Genomic DNA, 15,217 nt, shown 5'->3' on the forward strand with positions numbered 1-15,217 from the left:
GCCTTTTGTGTGTGGGGAGGGGGGTAATATGATGGGGGCAAAGGACTACACAACTGCGGAGGTGGGGGAGGGGAGCAGAGGAGGACAATGATATGGGGGGTGAGATGAAAGGGGGCAGAGGAGGTCACTGTTGTGGGGGTAAAATAAAGAGGGCAGGAGAGGGCACTGATGTGGGGGAGGAAAGGGGCAGATTACAACACTACTGTGGGGGGGATGATATAAAAAGGGCACAGGGGGACACTGTAGTGGGAGGTTGAAGGGGGGCACAGGAGGACATTGATGTGGGAGGGTGAAGGGTGGCCAAGGAGGACACTACTGTTGGGGGGGAGGGTGAAGGGGGCAAAGTAGGACACTGATATGGGGAGTGAAAGGGGGGCACAGGAGGACACTGATGTGGGGGGGTAGTATAAAGGGGGGCAGAGGTGGACATCATAACTATGGGTGGGGGTGAAGGGGGACAGTGGAGGACAATGATGTGGGGGTAATATGAAAGGGGGCAGGGTAGGGCACTGCTGTGGGGGGTAATATAAAGGGGGCAGGAGAGGACACTGATGTTGGGGATGAAGGGGGCACATTAGAACACTCCTGTGGTGGGGTTATATGAAAAGGCACAGGAAGACACTGCAGTGGGGGGGTAATATGAAGGGGGCAGAAAAGGACAATACTTTGGGGGGTGAAGGGGAGCAGTGGAGGACCACAAAGTTGGGGGTGATATGAAAGGGGGCAGAGGAGGGCACTGAAGTGAGGAACGAAGGGGGGAAGAAAAGGACACTACTGTGGGGGGGGGGGTGAGGAGGGCATATTAGGACACGAAGAGATATGAAGGGGGCACAGGAGGACACTGCAGTGGGGGGGATGATATGAAGAGGGGCAGAAAAGGACACTACTATTGGAGAGAAAAAAGAAATAACCGCGCTAAATATTGATGAAACACGTGAAGTAATCTTGAAAACTTCCGTTAGGAATTGCATATGTGTGTGAAAAGCATTAAAAAATAAAAAATGAATGAAAAAATGCATAAGTCCATACATATATCTATGAAACAAAATTTACTGTCCATATGTAATGGATAGAAATCATATGTGAAGTGATTATCCAAAATCAGTCCAAAGGAGACCCTTGAGTAAACACAACCAAACTCAGTGGTAAGGATGAAAGAGACACCGCATACAGTGATCTGCCACCACACAAATATTGCGCTTACCACAAGGCAAGCAAAAAACAGCCTGTATCTCGTCCTTTTATGGAAAATCCAGATGGTGTGCTTAGACTGCATGCAGCATGGCTGGAAGGATATATTAAGGACTCCAGACTTCCATCTCACAGGCATGTAAATAAAAAGAAACTGGCCATAGTGTAATACTGGCAAAATGATTTCAATGAAAGAGGGTAGAAAACTTACATAAGTACATTAAAAAAACAGCAAAAGAGAAACCCTTGAGTGAACACATCCAAACTCAGCGATGAAAATGAGAGAGACACCACACTCAGTGATCCGCCACCATACAAATATTGCGCTTACTGCAAGGCAAGCAAAAACAGCCTGTATTACGTCCTGATATGAGAAATCCAGCTGGCGTACTTAGACTGCTTACAACATGGCTCGAAGGATATGGCAAGGACCCCAAATAAACGTCTCACAGGCATGTAGATAAAAAGAAACCGGCCATAGTGTAATACTGGCAAAAATGGTTTAATGAAATAAGATAAAAAACTCACATGAGTAGATTAAAATACAGCAAACAGCCGGCCAGCATAGCGAGCACCCGTCCACACTAAAATGGCGATGACATCAGAGCGTCAACCTCCCGACGTACGTTTCACTACAAATAGCATCTTCTGGGGAATGGGCGACGCTCTGAGTCATCGCTCTAAATAGTATACAACCAAACCACGCCTCGTTCTGAGATCTCAGCAGCGGAAGGAAAACTATACGAGCCGCCTGTCTAATCGCGGCTCGTGTTGAAAAGACAGAACTGAATCTTGTACTCATATTAAAAACACTTGCATTTAAGATGAATTATTTATTACGAAATTATAAAAATAAAAACAAGCAACCGGAAAAAATATATATAAAAAAGTGTCTAATCAGGAAGTCCTTCCTATGATGAGGGGTCAGACTAGCTAGGCATTCAATAAGAATGCTGGGCAAATTAACTATGGCCCTCAACGCTCTGCCATCTTGTGGTGATAAAAGAAATGGCAGAAATATATAAAAAACAGAATAAATTATCTCAAATATAAAGTAAAAAATAATGAAAATGTCTCTATGAATTGGGAAAATATATTCCTTATGAATATATATTTAGCCTAGAGATTATGTTATTTCGTGGTATATATAGGTGATATAAGACCATACTCCATGAAATCATGTTAAAGACAAATATCTATTTATAAATAAAATTAATATATAAAATAAATATACATATCTTAGCTGGAAAAAGGCCCAAGAATTGATAGTGTAAGAAATACTATGTTATATTAAACTATAAGGAAGATTATAGGCAAGTCAGAAAATTATTTATAGATAAACATGGATTAAAAAGAATATTTAAGAGAGGGGAAGGAAAGAGTGGAATCTTCCATTGACACTGAGATATCACATAGAGTTAACATTGGAACCAACTTTAAGCATTATCAATAAAAGCATTTAGGTCTACTTCCACGTTCAACCCGAATGGTGTGTAACATTTAATTTTAAAAATCCATGCCATTTCTAAACGAGAAATTCCTCGCACTAAAGATCCCCCTCTCCAAGGGCGTGTATATTTGTCAATGCCTAGGAAGACGGTTTTATCCGGATTTTTGTCATGAACTTCCGAATAATGTCTGGACACTGGGTGTTTGGGGAAACCGTTAAGGAAGTTAGTCACATGCTCGTTTAATCTAACTCTGAGGGGGCGCTTAGTCCTGCCCACATACTGAAGCCCACTACTTTTGGAGGGGTGAAGGGGGCAGAGGAGGACACTACTGGGGGGGTGATGTGAAGGGGAGCAGAGGAGAACACTGCTGGGGAGGGAAGGTGAAGCGAAGAGGGGCAAAGAAGAATACTGCTGTGGGGGGAGGGTGAAGGGGGGCAGATGAGGACACTACTGTGGGGGGGTGAAGGGGGGCAGAGGAGGAAACTGCTGTGTGGGGGGTGAAGGGGGGCAGAAGAGGATACTGATGCGGGAGGGGGGTGAAGGGGGCACAGGAAGACACTGATGTGGGGGGTAATATGAAGGGGCAGAGAACTACACTACTTCTTATTGTACTCCTTGTAGTGTTGAAATGCTGACAATGACCCCTCCACTTTATACTTTTTTTTCTCTTTATTAAGGCCCCTTTTACACTGGGGCGGGAGGTGCGTCGGCGGTAAAGCGGCGCTATTATTAGTGGCGCTTTACCGTCGTTTTAGTGGCAGTATTCTGCCACTAGCTGATATGAACAGGGTCAGAGGAAACTACTATGGGGGGGGGGGGTTGAGGACACTGTGAAGTGAGGGATGTAAAGGGAGGTTGAGGAGGACACTGCTGTGAATGAAGGCAGTTGTTATGTGAAGGGGGGTTCAGAAGACTACTGTGAAGGGGGTGGGGGGGTTGATGTGAACGGGGGTTGAGAACACTACTGTGAAGTGGGGGCTGTGATGTAAAGGGGGGATTTTGACATGCAGGGGGGGCTGAGGACACTTATGTAAGAATGCGATTGAGATATAAGGAGGGGGGCTGTGATGTGAAGGATCTAAGTCATAGCATAAACACTCAATTTTGTTCTGGGAATGGGACAAAGAGTTCTCATTCCACTGCCGGAGCACAGCCCTGTATACTGTATTTAGCTAAGGCAACATACAGCTCATGCAGTGCTGAAAGCCACTGCGTCTTTTAGTGGAGTAAATTGTTCACTTTGACCAATTATACTTCAGTAAGATCTGAAGATCAGCTTTAGGCCTCATGCACACTGGATGTTTTTGCAGCTGCTCCTAGGGGAGTTATGTGTTTTTTTTCCCCCTGCTTCTAAGCTCCCTTGCATGTTAGCCTATGGGGCAGATTTACTAAAACTGGAGCACTCAAAATCTGGTGCGGCTATGCAAAGAAACCAATCAGCTTCTAACTTCAGCTTGTTCAGTTAAGCTTTGGCAATAAAACCTGGAAGCTGATTGGTTTCTATGCAGAGCTACACCAGATTTTGTACACTCCAGTTTTAGTAAATCTCCCCTTATGTGTTTATGCACATGTGGGGGTTATTTACTAAAGGCAAATCCACTGTGCACTTCAAAGTGCACTTGGAAGTGCAGTCGCTGTAGATCTGAGGGCATAGGTGTGCACAGCCTATTGCATTAGGGTGTGCACCCCAAAGTTCAAACACATATGAGTGAATGTGTATATATTGATGGCATCAATAGAGCGGTGGATGGAGTCAGTAGGGCAGAGATTGGTGTCAGTAGTTTTTATTTTTATTATTTTATTTATTTATTTTTACAATTTTTTTTGTTTTTTTGTTTTTTGTTTTTTTTAGCCCAGTTAGGGCCTTTTGGTGAAATATCAGGGGTCTAAACAGGGGGGATCTGCACCACACGGGCTGATTAGGGTGTGCCCAGGCACACTTGGCACACACTGTACGCACGCCTATGCAACTCTGTCAACACCGGAGTGATGTTTGTTAGAACAGAAAACTGTTGCGTGCCAGGCTGTCCAAAAAAAATATTTTTTTTCAATATTATTTTTAATATGTTTTATAATATTTTTACTATTAATAAATAATAATATTTGTATTATATCTGTCTGTAGGGCAGTGGATGATGTCAGTAGTTTTTATTTTTATTATTTTATTTATTTGAACTATTTATTTATTTTTTTTGTTTGTTTTTTTTTTGGTTTTTTTTTAGCTGATTAGGGTGTGCCCAGGCACACCCTGTGCGCATGCCTATGTCTGAGGGGGAGATACGAGGAAAATAAAAAATAGTATTTTTGCTTGTACATGATTGGATGATAAAATCAGCAGTGAGTCCCTTCATTTCAACCCAATAGGCTTTAAGTAGCATTTAGTGTCAGGGGCTTTTAGAGGCAGAAAAAAACCCACTGCCAGTGCATCCAGGAGCAGCGAGTTTTGGCAGAAAAAAACAATCTACGCTTGTAAACGTGTGTAGCAATAACTCACGGTGGAGCTGCTGGTTTATTATTGGGCCTGTCCTCTATTCTCTTTACCCCTCTTAAGTTGTTCAATCCCCTTGACACAGCTGTAGTGCAGTGTTGTAATGATATTAGTACCAACTTTAGCCCACAATATACACTTATATTTATATTTACCTCTACCTGGGTGCTTGTAGCTCCACCTGCAGGAGAAATAACAACACTGCACACAAACTTCTGTAATAACCAAAATGACTTGTTTCTTTGGGTAAATAATATATTTTATATATAAAGTTATTACAGTGACTACACTATCACACCCACGTAGTGTAACAGTATAGTAAATGGTTATGACAATATTAATAACATACACAGAATATACCTAAAGATATATTTATACCAGGGAGCTCCCCCTGCTCTAAACCATAAAGTCACTACTCTTTGTAACTAAATGCAGGGCCCTGCAATAAAAGAGATAGTCTTGATGTCTTCAATCTTCGCTAGCTTATGAAATGATAATTGTAATCCACAGAGAGTTCTTCTGAGGTGTTGCGCAGTGTAAAGTAATACGCAAAGGCAATTGTAATCCAGTAAACTGACTAAGTGTTCTACGAAGAAGACAAACATCTAGTGTCAGCTCTTGAATATTGTAGTCTATGCAAATGTAATATTCTCCAACTCAACTTGTTCCGTGGGACTATCGGTCCCAGCAACAATCTGTAAAAGTTCTAAGTGTGTGTGCAGTATTAAACAAACTTCCAGGTGTTAACCCTCTCACCACACGGGATCCAGGCAGATGGATGTCTCCGTTTCAGCAGTTCTCAGTCCGGATGGAGCCACCACGCCGTCACACTGTTCTGTTTACTAACAACTAGGAGTCCTCAGTTACCTCCCCCACGGGTCTCTGGAACAATCACTTCTGCTGCTTCAGTACACTGTGATACGATGGCAGGATCCTTGCTGCTGCTCCGCTCCTTCACAAGGTAGGCCGCAACCCTGTGGGACACACACACCCACAGAGTCCTGCTGGCAGGCCACGCGTCCCAGGAACAAGAGACTTAAGTTGGCCGCTCCCAGCCCTTTTATATCCTCCCACAATGCAGTTCAGTTCTCCTCTTGTCCAGGAGCATTGTGGGTAGGTCATAGTAATGTTCAGAAGTAAACAATCAATCACTTCCATGTCACTTCTCTTAATCATGAAACATAAAAGTGTTGTACCTTTTCAATTGTCCACTAGATGGCACTAGATCAACTTATACCTTTATAACACACTTATGACTAAAAACAAAAGTTGTCAGCGCTACACGTGAGATATCGTGTCTAAACACGTGGGAACGCTAGGCCTGTTTAGAGCTTGTAAGTTAATTCATTTCAATGGCCAGAATAAGTGCCAAAATGCTTGACGCCTGTAAACCTGCCTAAACGCGCCTTACCACGTTACACACTTTTACAAGCGTTAAGCGTTTTTCTGCCAAAATGCTATTGCCAGGAGAAAAGGCTTTTAGGAGAGTTTGCAAAACGTCCTCTGTGCATGAGGCCTAAAAAGCAACAAACATAATGGTCCATGAAAATTGTACATGGCAAGAAATAGCAACTGCATATGCTAATATGCAAAAAAAAAAAAAAAACAAAGGCTTTTATTTATAGGAAGAAATTACTGGAAGACAGCCACTTCCTGAAAGTCATGCTCGGTGCTTTCTGTATGTAACTTTCACTTTCAGTTTGGTGCAGCGTCTTGCAATGTAAAACGCCTCGGGACATTTGTACAAAAACCTAGAGGGAAAGTTAATCATCATGGAGGTAAGTTTCTCTGCAATGGGCTTCCTTTTCATAACCAGGCTGCCAAAGAATCATAGTTGTTAGTACAAGAGGTACTGTTGTTTAGAAAACGATTTCTTTACTTAAAGTGATACTAAGCAGAGAAGTTATAATTGTTATAATTCATTTACATAACTCAATGAGTCCTCCTTAAATTTCCTACCAGGTCTGGTATAGATTGTGGGCAAAACCCCTACATTGTTATTTTTTAAACACTTTCCCCACCCCTTACATGGGATAGAAAGCATCAGGCATTTTACATTGTATATATAATATATTCAAAACCAGACAAGCAATTAATTTGAAATAAAATATTTTATTGGATAAATACTGTATTTATCGGCGTATAACACGCACTTTTTTCCCTTAAAATCAGGGGAAAATCGCGGGTGCGTGTTATACGCCGATCCCCTGCGATCCCCTGCTGACTGAGCCTCAAAATCGCCGACCGCGATTTGAAAATGGCGCCGCCAGCACCGAAATACACAGAGCCAGTCCTCGGCTCTTCTCGGCCACTTTCGGCTTCATTCGAGCGCCGCCCGAACCTAGCCGAGTGTACTCGGCTTGGTTCGGATAGCTCCGCTCACAGTCACGCCCATCCCGGGCGGGACTACGAATGGAGCCGAAAGTGAACGAGAGCCGCCGAGAAGAGCCGAGGACCGGCTCTGTGTATTTCGGCGCCGGCGGCGCCATTTTCAAACTGCAGTGACAATGAAAAGTCACTGCAGTTTAACTGCAGCCTGAGCAAGGCTGCAAATGGACACAGAAAGCTGCAGATCAGCACTGACAAAGCTGCAAGGCTGCAAATGGACACTGATAAGGCTGCAAATGACACCAAGGATGCTGACTGCAAGGCTGCAAATGACTGCAAGGCAGCAAATGACACCAAGGCTGCTGACTGCAAGGCTGCAAATGACTGCAAGGCTGCAAATGACTGCAAGGCTGCAAATGACACTGGACAAGCATGCAGATGGACGCTGTGCAAGGCTGCATTGATGGGCATTTAAATGTAAGTTTTTTTCCTTAAAACATTTTTTTCCTTATAATTCCCTCCTAAACTTGGGGTGCGTGTTATACGCCGATAAATACGGTATTTTGGCCACGGCTGTTTTTATTGGTTTAAATACATTTTCTAAAATATTTATAAATAATTGTATTATCACATCACTTAAAAGTATAGATAAAGCAATAAATAAACCCAGCCACTACTAGACATGTGCACGCTGAAATATTTTGTTTCGGAATTTCGTTTTCGTCTGAAAGATAAATGTATTTAGTTACTCCCGAAATTCGCTTTTATTTATTTTGTTTCATAAAAAATGCATTCGTTCGAAAACCAGAAATAATTAAGGTCGAATCTGTCATTGAAGGCTTATGTTGTCTGTCGAATGTTCTAAGAAGATTTGTCGGAGCAGCTAAACTATACGACGCCACAATCATACATTTCCGGTCGAATAATCCGCCTACAAGCTATAGTAGAATTCTAATGTTGTATGACACTAGTAATAATTATATTTATTAATTATTATCACTAGTCAACCAACATTAGAAATTCTTCTATAGCCTATGGGCGGAGCATTAGACCATAAATGTCCACTCGCGGCGACTGCTTCGTCAAATCTTCATGTCGAATCTTTTCTCTCTATGTCGACTAATCCTGGACTAATAGAGTTAGGTTAGGCACATTCGACCTTTTTTGCTATTGTCTCTATAATGTCGAATCTTTTCTCTCTATGTCGAATCTTTTCTCTCTATGTAGAATAATCTTGGACTAATAGAGCTAAGGTTAGGCACATTCGACCACAGGTTCGATGGACAAAGATTGCTATTGTCAGTGTCATGTCGAATCTCCTATCTATATCGAACTGTTGTCGCAACGAAAACTAAAATAAAGCATTTGTTTATGTCGGATCTTTCGGTTTTCGGATTCTGCACGTTCGTTATCGCTTGTTAAAACGATAACGAAAATACCCGAAATTCGGACGAAAATGCATTCGGACGAAAACAAATGCACATGTCTAGACACTACGGCTCAGGCTTAATAATATTCTCTCTTCTGAGTAATGAACACAAAATTACCCCAACCGACAGGAAGTATGATAAGCATACTGCCTGTCACCTAACCCCAGCCCATGGCTTTTTCTATGCACGTCTGGAAATCATTGTTTAAAATATCAAGCCCAATATCTGATAAATGAATACCGTCCTCACGGTATAAACCACAATGAATACCATCCAATTCTATGTCCCGAAAACTAAACCCAAAAGGATGCTTTAAATGTATTAATAGATCTATTTACCCACTTTCAAATTTTTTCCAAAGGACGTAAGTAGAAAGAATTAATCCATTGAAGTCGAGGAATAATTTCGGAAAAAACGATTCATAAATGAGGAAAAGCCAAGCGAATGAGATTAATTGTTTGTTGAATTTCAAAAACTAAATCTAAAGTCTTCTTCTTATGTCATTACCCCTTAAATGAATAAGCCAACAGTCAAACAATCTATAAAACTCAGACTGTAAGTTATTCCATCGCATACCTCTCCAGTAGGGATGAGCTTCGTGTTCGAGTCGAACCCATGTTCGACTCGAACATCGGCTTTTCGATCGTTCACCGAATTGCGAACGATATGGGCCGTTCGCGCCAAATTCGTGTGGCGCGTCACGGCCCATAATTCACTGCGGCATCGCAGTGCATTGCTGGCTGATAATTGGCCAAGCATGCACTATGACCCGCATGCTTGGCCAATCACAGCGCCGTCGGTAGAGAGAGCTGTAATTGGCCAAAGCCAGGGTGGCTTTGGCCAATTATGGCTCAGGGGGTTTAGAACACGCCCCACACTATATAAGGCCGCCTGCACGGTGGCCCTGTGTAGTGTGTTCCGGCATGCTTAGATAGAGAGAGAGAGACAGTGTCATTTCATTTGAGTTAGCTAGATTAGGCAGGACAGTCAGTGAGTTAGCTGCACTTACAGTGTATTGTGTATATATATGCATCCCAGGTGTTGCATATATATATATATACACTGTATTCAGTTAGATCCGTTCCTCTTATCTTCCTACTGACAGGCAGACTTGTCTTGTTACAGTATTTACAGCTACCTGAAGAAAATTGCTGGTGTTCTTTTGATCCTATTAGTACCACAGTCAGGCAGCTAGACTATTTACAGTTAGTGTAGTGCGTCCTCCTCACAGTGTTCAGTTAAAGTTACAAGTTAGTTTAGTGTGACCTCTGCACAGTGTTCATCTAAAGCTACAAGTTAGTGTAGTGCGTCCTGCTCACAGTGTTCAGCTAAAACTACAAGTTAGTGTAGTGAGACCTCTGCACAGTGTTCATCTAAAGCTACAAGTTAGTGTAGTGCGTCCTGCTCACAGTGTTCAGCTAAAACTACAAGTTAGTGTAGTGAGACCTCTGCACAGTGTTCAGCTAAAGCTACAAGTTAGTGTAGTGCGTCCTGCTCACAGTGTTCAGCTAAAACTACAAGTTAGTGTAGTGAGACCTCTGCACAGTGTTCAGCTAAAGCTACAAGTTAGTGTAGTGTGTCCTGCTCACAGTGTTCAGCTAAAACTACAAGTTAATGTAGTGCGTCCTCCTCACAGTGTTCAGCTAAACCTACAAGTTATTTTTTTGCAAGCTCTGCACAGTGTTCACCTAAAGCTACCTGTAGAAGGTTGGTGGTGTTTTCCTGATCCTATCACTACCGCAGGCAGCTAAATAAGCTACAAGCTCGTTTTTTGCGAGCTCTGCAGTGTTCAGCTAAAGCTACCTGTAGAAGGTTGGTGGTGTTCTCATACTACAGGCAGGCAGTTGATTTTGCTAGCTGCAGTATCAGTACATATATATATATATATATATATATATATATATATATATATATATCCCAGCTTAGTGCAGCTACAGGCCATTAGTATGTCTGGAAGGCCAACAAGGAGAGGCAGACAGTCACAAGCCAATAAAAGAGGGCAAGCAGGCTCTGTGTTTAGTGCTGGTCGTGGAGACGGTGCATCCTCATCAGCACGTGGCTGTGGGACACGCTTGGCCTTTTTTTTTGGCAGCTGGCCGTGTTGAGCCGCAACATGCGGAACACTTGGTCGAGTGGATGACCAAGCCATCCTCATCCTCTCTCACCCATGCTCAGGGTACTTTGTCTGGCAAAGCAGCGGCCTCTTCCCTCAGCTCAATGTCATCAGTGACTCCTTCCCTAGCCCCACCATGTCCTCCTGAGGAGTCCCTCGAACTGTTTGACCACAGTGTTGGGTACATGCTCCAGGAGGATGCCCAGCGTTTAAAAGGCTCTGATGATGATACTGAACTAGATGAAGGCAGTAACGTGAGCACGGACAGAGGGGGTGCCCAAGAAGGACAGCAATCTGGCAGTCATGCTCCCCCTGCTGCAGCATACTGCCAGGTTTGCTCCAGTGATGAGGAGGGAAGGGATGATGAGGTCACTGACTCAACGTGGGTACCTGATAGGAGAGAGGAGGAGGAGGAGGCGGCACATCACCAACGAGGCAGGATGCCCTCCAGGGGCCAGCCTAAGGGCAGCACACTGACTGCATCACACCCCAAAGCTCCACATGTGCAGGGCGCTGCAGTCTCTGCGCGTTATTCAAAAAGTTCTTTGGTATGGGCCTTTTTTGAGACGAGTGCATCAGATCGCACCTGTGCTATTTGCAACATATGTCTCAAGCGTATCTCGCGTGGCCAAAACATCTCCCGCTTGGGAACCACATGCTTGACCAGACATATGTTGATCTGCCATGCAGTTCGTTGGCAAGCATATCTAAAAGACCCACACCAAAGAACAAAGAGGACCTCTCCTTGCTCCTCATCAGCTGAGATCTCCAACCCCACTATACCTTCAGTCCTCTCTGAGACCTGCACTGAGAGGAATGAAGGTGTAGAATTAGGTGTGTCACAGCCAAGTACTTGTGGGCAATCTGCTTTCGGTACACCGACGTCAGATTGTACCAGGCAAATTTCCCTGCCCCAGCTGCTGCACCGCCGAAAGAAGTTTGCTCCCAGCCATCCACATGCCCAGCGGTTCAATGCTAGCTTGGCAAAATTGCTAGCACTTCAACTGCTGCCTTTTCAGTTGGTAGACTCTGCCCCCTTCCGTGAGTTTGTGCAATGTGCGGTTCCTCAGTGGCAGGTGCCCAAACGCCACTTTTTCTCACGGAAGGCGATTCCGGCTCTCTACCGGCATGTGGAAGGCAATGTCCATGCCTCGCTGGACAGCGCAGTCAGCGGTAAGGTGCATATTACCGCCGACTCATGGTCCAGCAGGCATGGACAGGGATGTTACCTAAGTTTCACGGCGCATTGGGTGACTCTGCTGGCAGCTGGGAAGGATGCAGGACAAGGTGCAGTAGTGTTGGAGGTTGTTCCGCCACCACGCCTCCAAAATGCCACTACTAATGATTGTGACACACCTCTCTCCTCCACCCCCTCCTCTTCCTCTTCCTCCATGGCCTCTTCCTGTGCTTTGTCCTTGGAACCAGCGGTGCACCGTAGGCGTTCAAGGGGCTACGCATGTACGCAGGCCAAAAGATGCCATGCGGTGCTTGAGCTGGTGTGCTTGGGGGACAGGAGCCACACTGGGGTAGAGGTTCTGTCAGCTCTGCAGGGGCAGGTTCAGAGGTGGTTGACGCCACGCCAACTTAAGGCAGGAATGGTGGTTTGCGACAATGGCACCAACCTCCTCTCTGCCCTCCGACAGGGACAAATGACCCATGTGCCCTGTTTGGCTCACGTCCTTAACTTGGTGGTGCAGCGGTTCTTGGGCAGGTACCCGGGCTTACAGGATGTCCTGAGGCAGGCCAGGAAAGTCTGTGTGCATTTCCGCCGGTCATATAATGCCAGTGCTCGGCTGGCGGACCTCCAAAAGGAGTTTAACCTGCCCAAGAACCGCCTAATCTGTGACATGCCCACCAGGTGGAACTCAACATTGGCCATGCTGCAGCGGCTGCACATGCAGCAGAGGGCCATCAATGAGTACCTGTGCGACTATGGCACCAGGACAGGGTCAGGGGAGCTTGGGTTTTTTTCCCCATACCAGTGGGCCAAGATCAGGGATGCATGCACTGTCCTGTCACCATTTGAGGAGGCCACGAGGATGGTGAGCAGTGACAGTGCATGCATCAGTGACACTGTCCCCCTTGTCCACCTGTTGGAGCTCACGCTGCGTGGAATAATAAACAGGGCACTTGAGGCAGAACAGAGGCAGGAAGAGGAGGACTTCCTTAGCTCTCAAGGCCCCCTTTATCCAGACAGTGTTCCTGTGTGCCCGCCGATCACACAGGAAGAGGAGGAGGAGGAGGATTGTGTCAGTATGGAGGTGGAGCCTGGCACTCAGCATCAGCAGCAGACTTTAAGGGATCAGTCCCAAGAAACACATGGACTTGTACGTGGCTGGGAGGAGGTGGCTGCGGACCATGTCATCCTTAGTGACCCAGAGGACTCCGGACCGAATGCCTCAGCAAACCTACGCTGCATGGCCTCCCTGATCCTGCAAAGCCTGCGTAAGGATCCTCGTATTTGTGGTATCAAGGAGAAGGACCAATACTGGCTGGCAACCCTCCTTTATCCACGTTACAAGGGTAAGGTTGTGGACCTTATCTTGACGTCGCAGAGGGAGCAGAGGATGAAACATCTTCGGGAGGCCTTGCAGAAAGGTTTGTGCAACGCATTCCCAGAGACTGGGAGGTTACAAACTCCTGTTTCTGGACAACGTGTTGCTGAGGCTTCGGTCAGTCAAAGAAGGAACGGTGGAGAAGGTGGCCGTCTGACCGATGCGTTCAGACAATTTTTTAGTCCGCAGCCCCAAGGTATGATCGGTTCCAGCAACCATCGCCAGCGTCTGTTTTACATAGTGCAGGAATACCTAGGGGCAAGATCTGACTTGGACACCTTTCCCACCAAAAATCCTCTGGGTTACTGGGTCTTGAGGATGGATCACTGGCCAGAGCTTGCACAGTATGCAATTGAGCTACTGGCCTGTCCTGCATCCAGCATTCTTTCGGAACGCACATTCAGTGCTGCTGGAGGCTTTGTAACCGATCACAGGGTGCGTCTGTCCACCGACTCGGTCTATCGACTGACCTTCATAAAAATGAATCAGTCTTGGATCACCACCAGCTACCAAGCACCTGATGCTGATGTAACCGAATAATTTTTTTTGAAATCTCAGATCCCTTCAAAGACTGCCTATGCTGATGCTGAGTGACTATCCTGAGTAATTATCCTCTTCCTCCTCAATGATCACGCTGATAGCTTGTAAGAACATTTTTGATTCTGGGCGCCGTCACCAGTGCCTAAGGCCCAATTTTTCAGCCCCTGTTTAACAGGGGCGTGTAATTACAATTTTTGATGCAATACTTTGCAGCAGAGCTCGTTCCTGCGTTCCAACTAGAGTATCTGTGAGGGGTTGCAGTGTTGTGGCACCAGCACCAGTGCCTAAGGCCCAATTTTTCAGCCCCTGTTCAATAAGGGCATGTAATTACAATTCTTGATCTAATATTTCACAGCAGGGCCGTTTCTGCGCCCACCAAGTGTGAGTGAGGACTTACAGTGTGGTGGCACCAGCACCACCACCACCACCACCAAAGGCCCAATTTTTCTGCCCCTGTTCAACAGGGGCATGTAATTACAATTCTTGATCTAATATTTCACAGCAGGGCCCTGCGAGAGCTTACAGTGTTGTGGCCACAACAACACCTAAGGCCCAAATTTCTTTTCCAACAGAAAATGTGTGATAGGACCTTGTTGTCGGAAATTCCGACCGTGTGTAGGCTCCATCACACATTTTCCATCGGATTTTCCGATACACAAAGTTTGAGAGCAGGATATAAAATTTTCCGACAACAAAATCCGTTGTCGGAAATTCCGATCGTGTGTACACAAATCCGACGGACAAAGTGCCACGCATGCTCAGAATAAATAAAGAGATGAAAGCTATTGGCCACTGCCCCGTTTATAATCCCGACGTACGTGTTTTATGTCACCGCGTTCAGAACGATCGGATTTTCCGACAACTTTGTGTGACCGTGTGTATGCAAGACAAGTTTGAGCCAACATCCGTCGGAAAAAATCCTAGGATTTTGTTGTCGGAATGTCCGAACAAAGTCCGACCGTGTGTACGGGGCATTAGAGTTAATATGGGAAAAACATTTCTCCTTTCCACTGATGCTTTATCACCAACCTTGTTTCACAAAAAACCCCAAATTTTCAAAAAACATTTGTAATTGGGACAAAAAGTGAGGTGAAATCTTCTGAAGAGGAGCACAGACAGCA

At 45.1% G+C, this 15,217-nt stretch overlaps 1 protein-coding gene across 2 annotated transcripts in view; it reads left to right on the forward strand.

The window, feature by feature from the left end:
• Positions 1 to 6,738: 6,738 nt before the first annotated feature.
• The window catches only part of LOC141103390 (uncharacterized), a 200,358-nt gene continuing 191,879 nt past the window's right edge, over positions 6,739 to 15,217 (forward strand). The window contains exon 1 of one of the 2 annotated variants that reach the window (XM_073592919.1): positions 6,739 to 6,908. Coding sequence is in view for 1 of the 2 variants with exons in the window: in XM_073592918.1 (XP_073449019.1) it covers positions 6,903 to 6,908 (6 nt within the window). In the remaining variant the exon portion in view is untranslated. The remainder of the gene's footprint in view (positions 6,909 to 15,217) is intronic. The other variant, XM_073592918.1, reaches the window with a different exon arrangement.

Source organism: Aquarana catesbeiana, linkage group LG07 (assembly GCF_042186555.1).
Source record: "Aquarana catesbeiana isolate 2022-GZ linkage group LG07, ASM4218655v1, whole genome shotgun sequence".
NCBI lineage: Eukaryota > Metazoa > Chordata > Amphibia > Anura > Ranidae > Aquarana > Aquarana catesbeiana.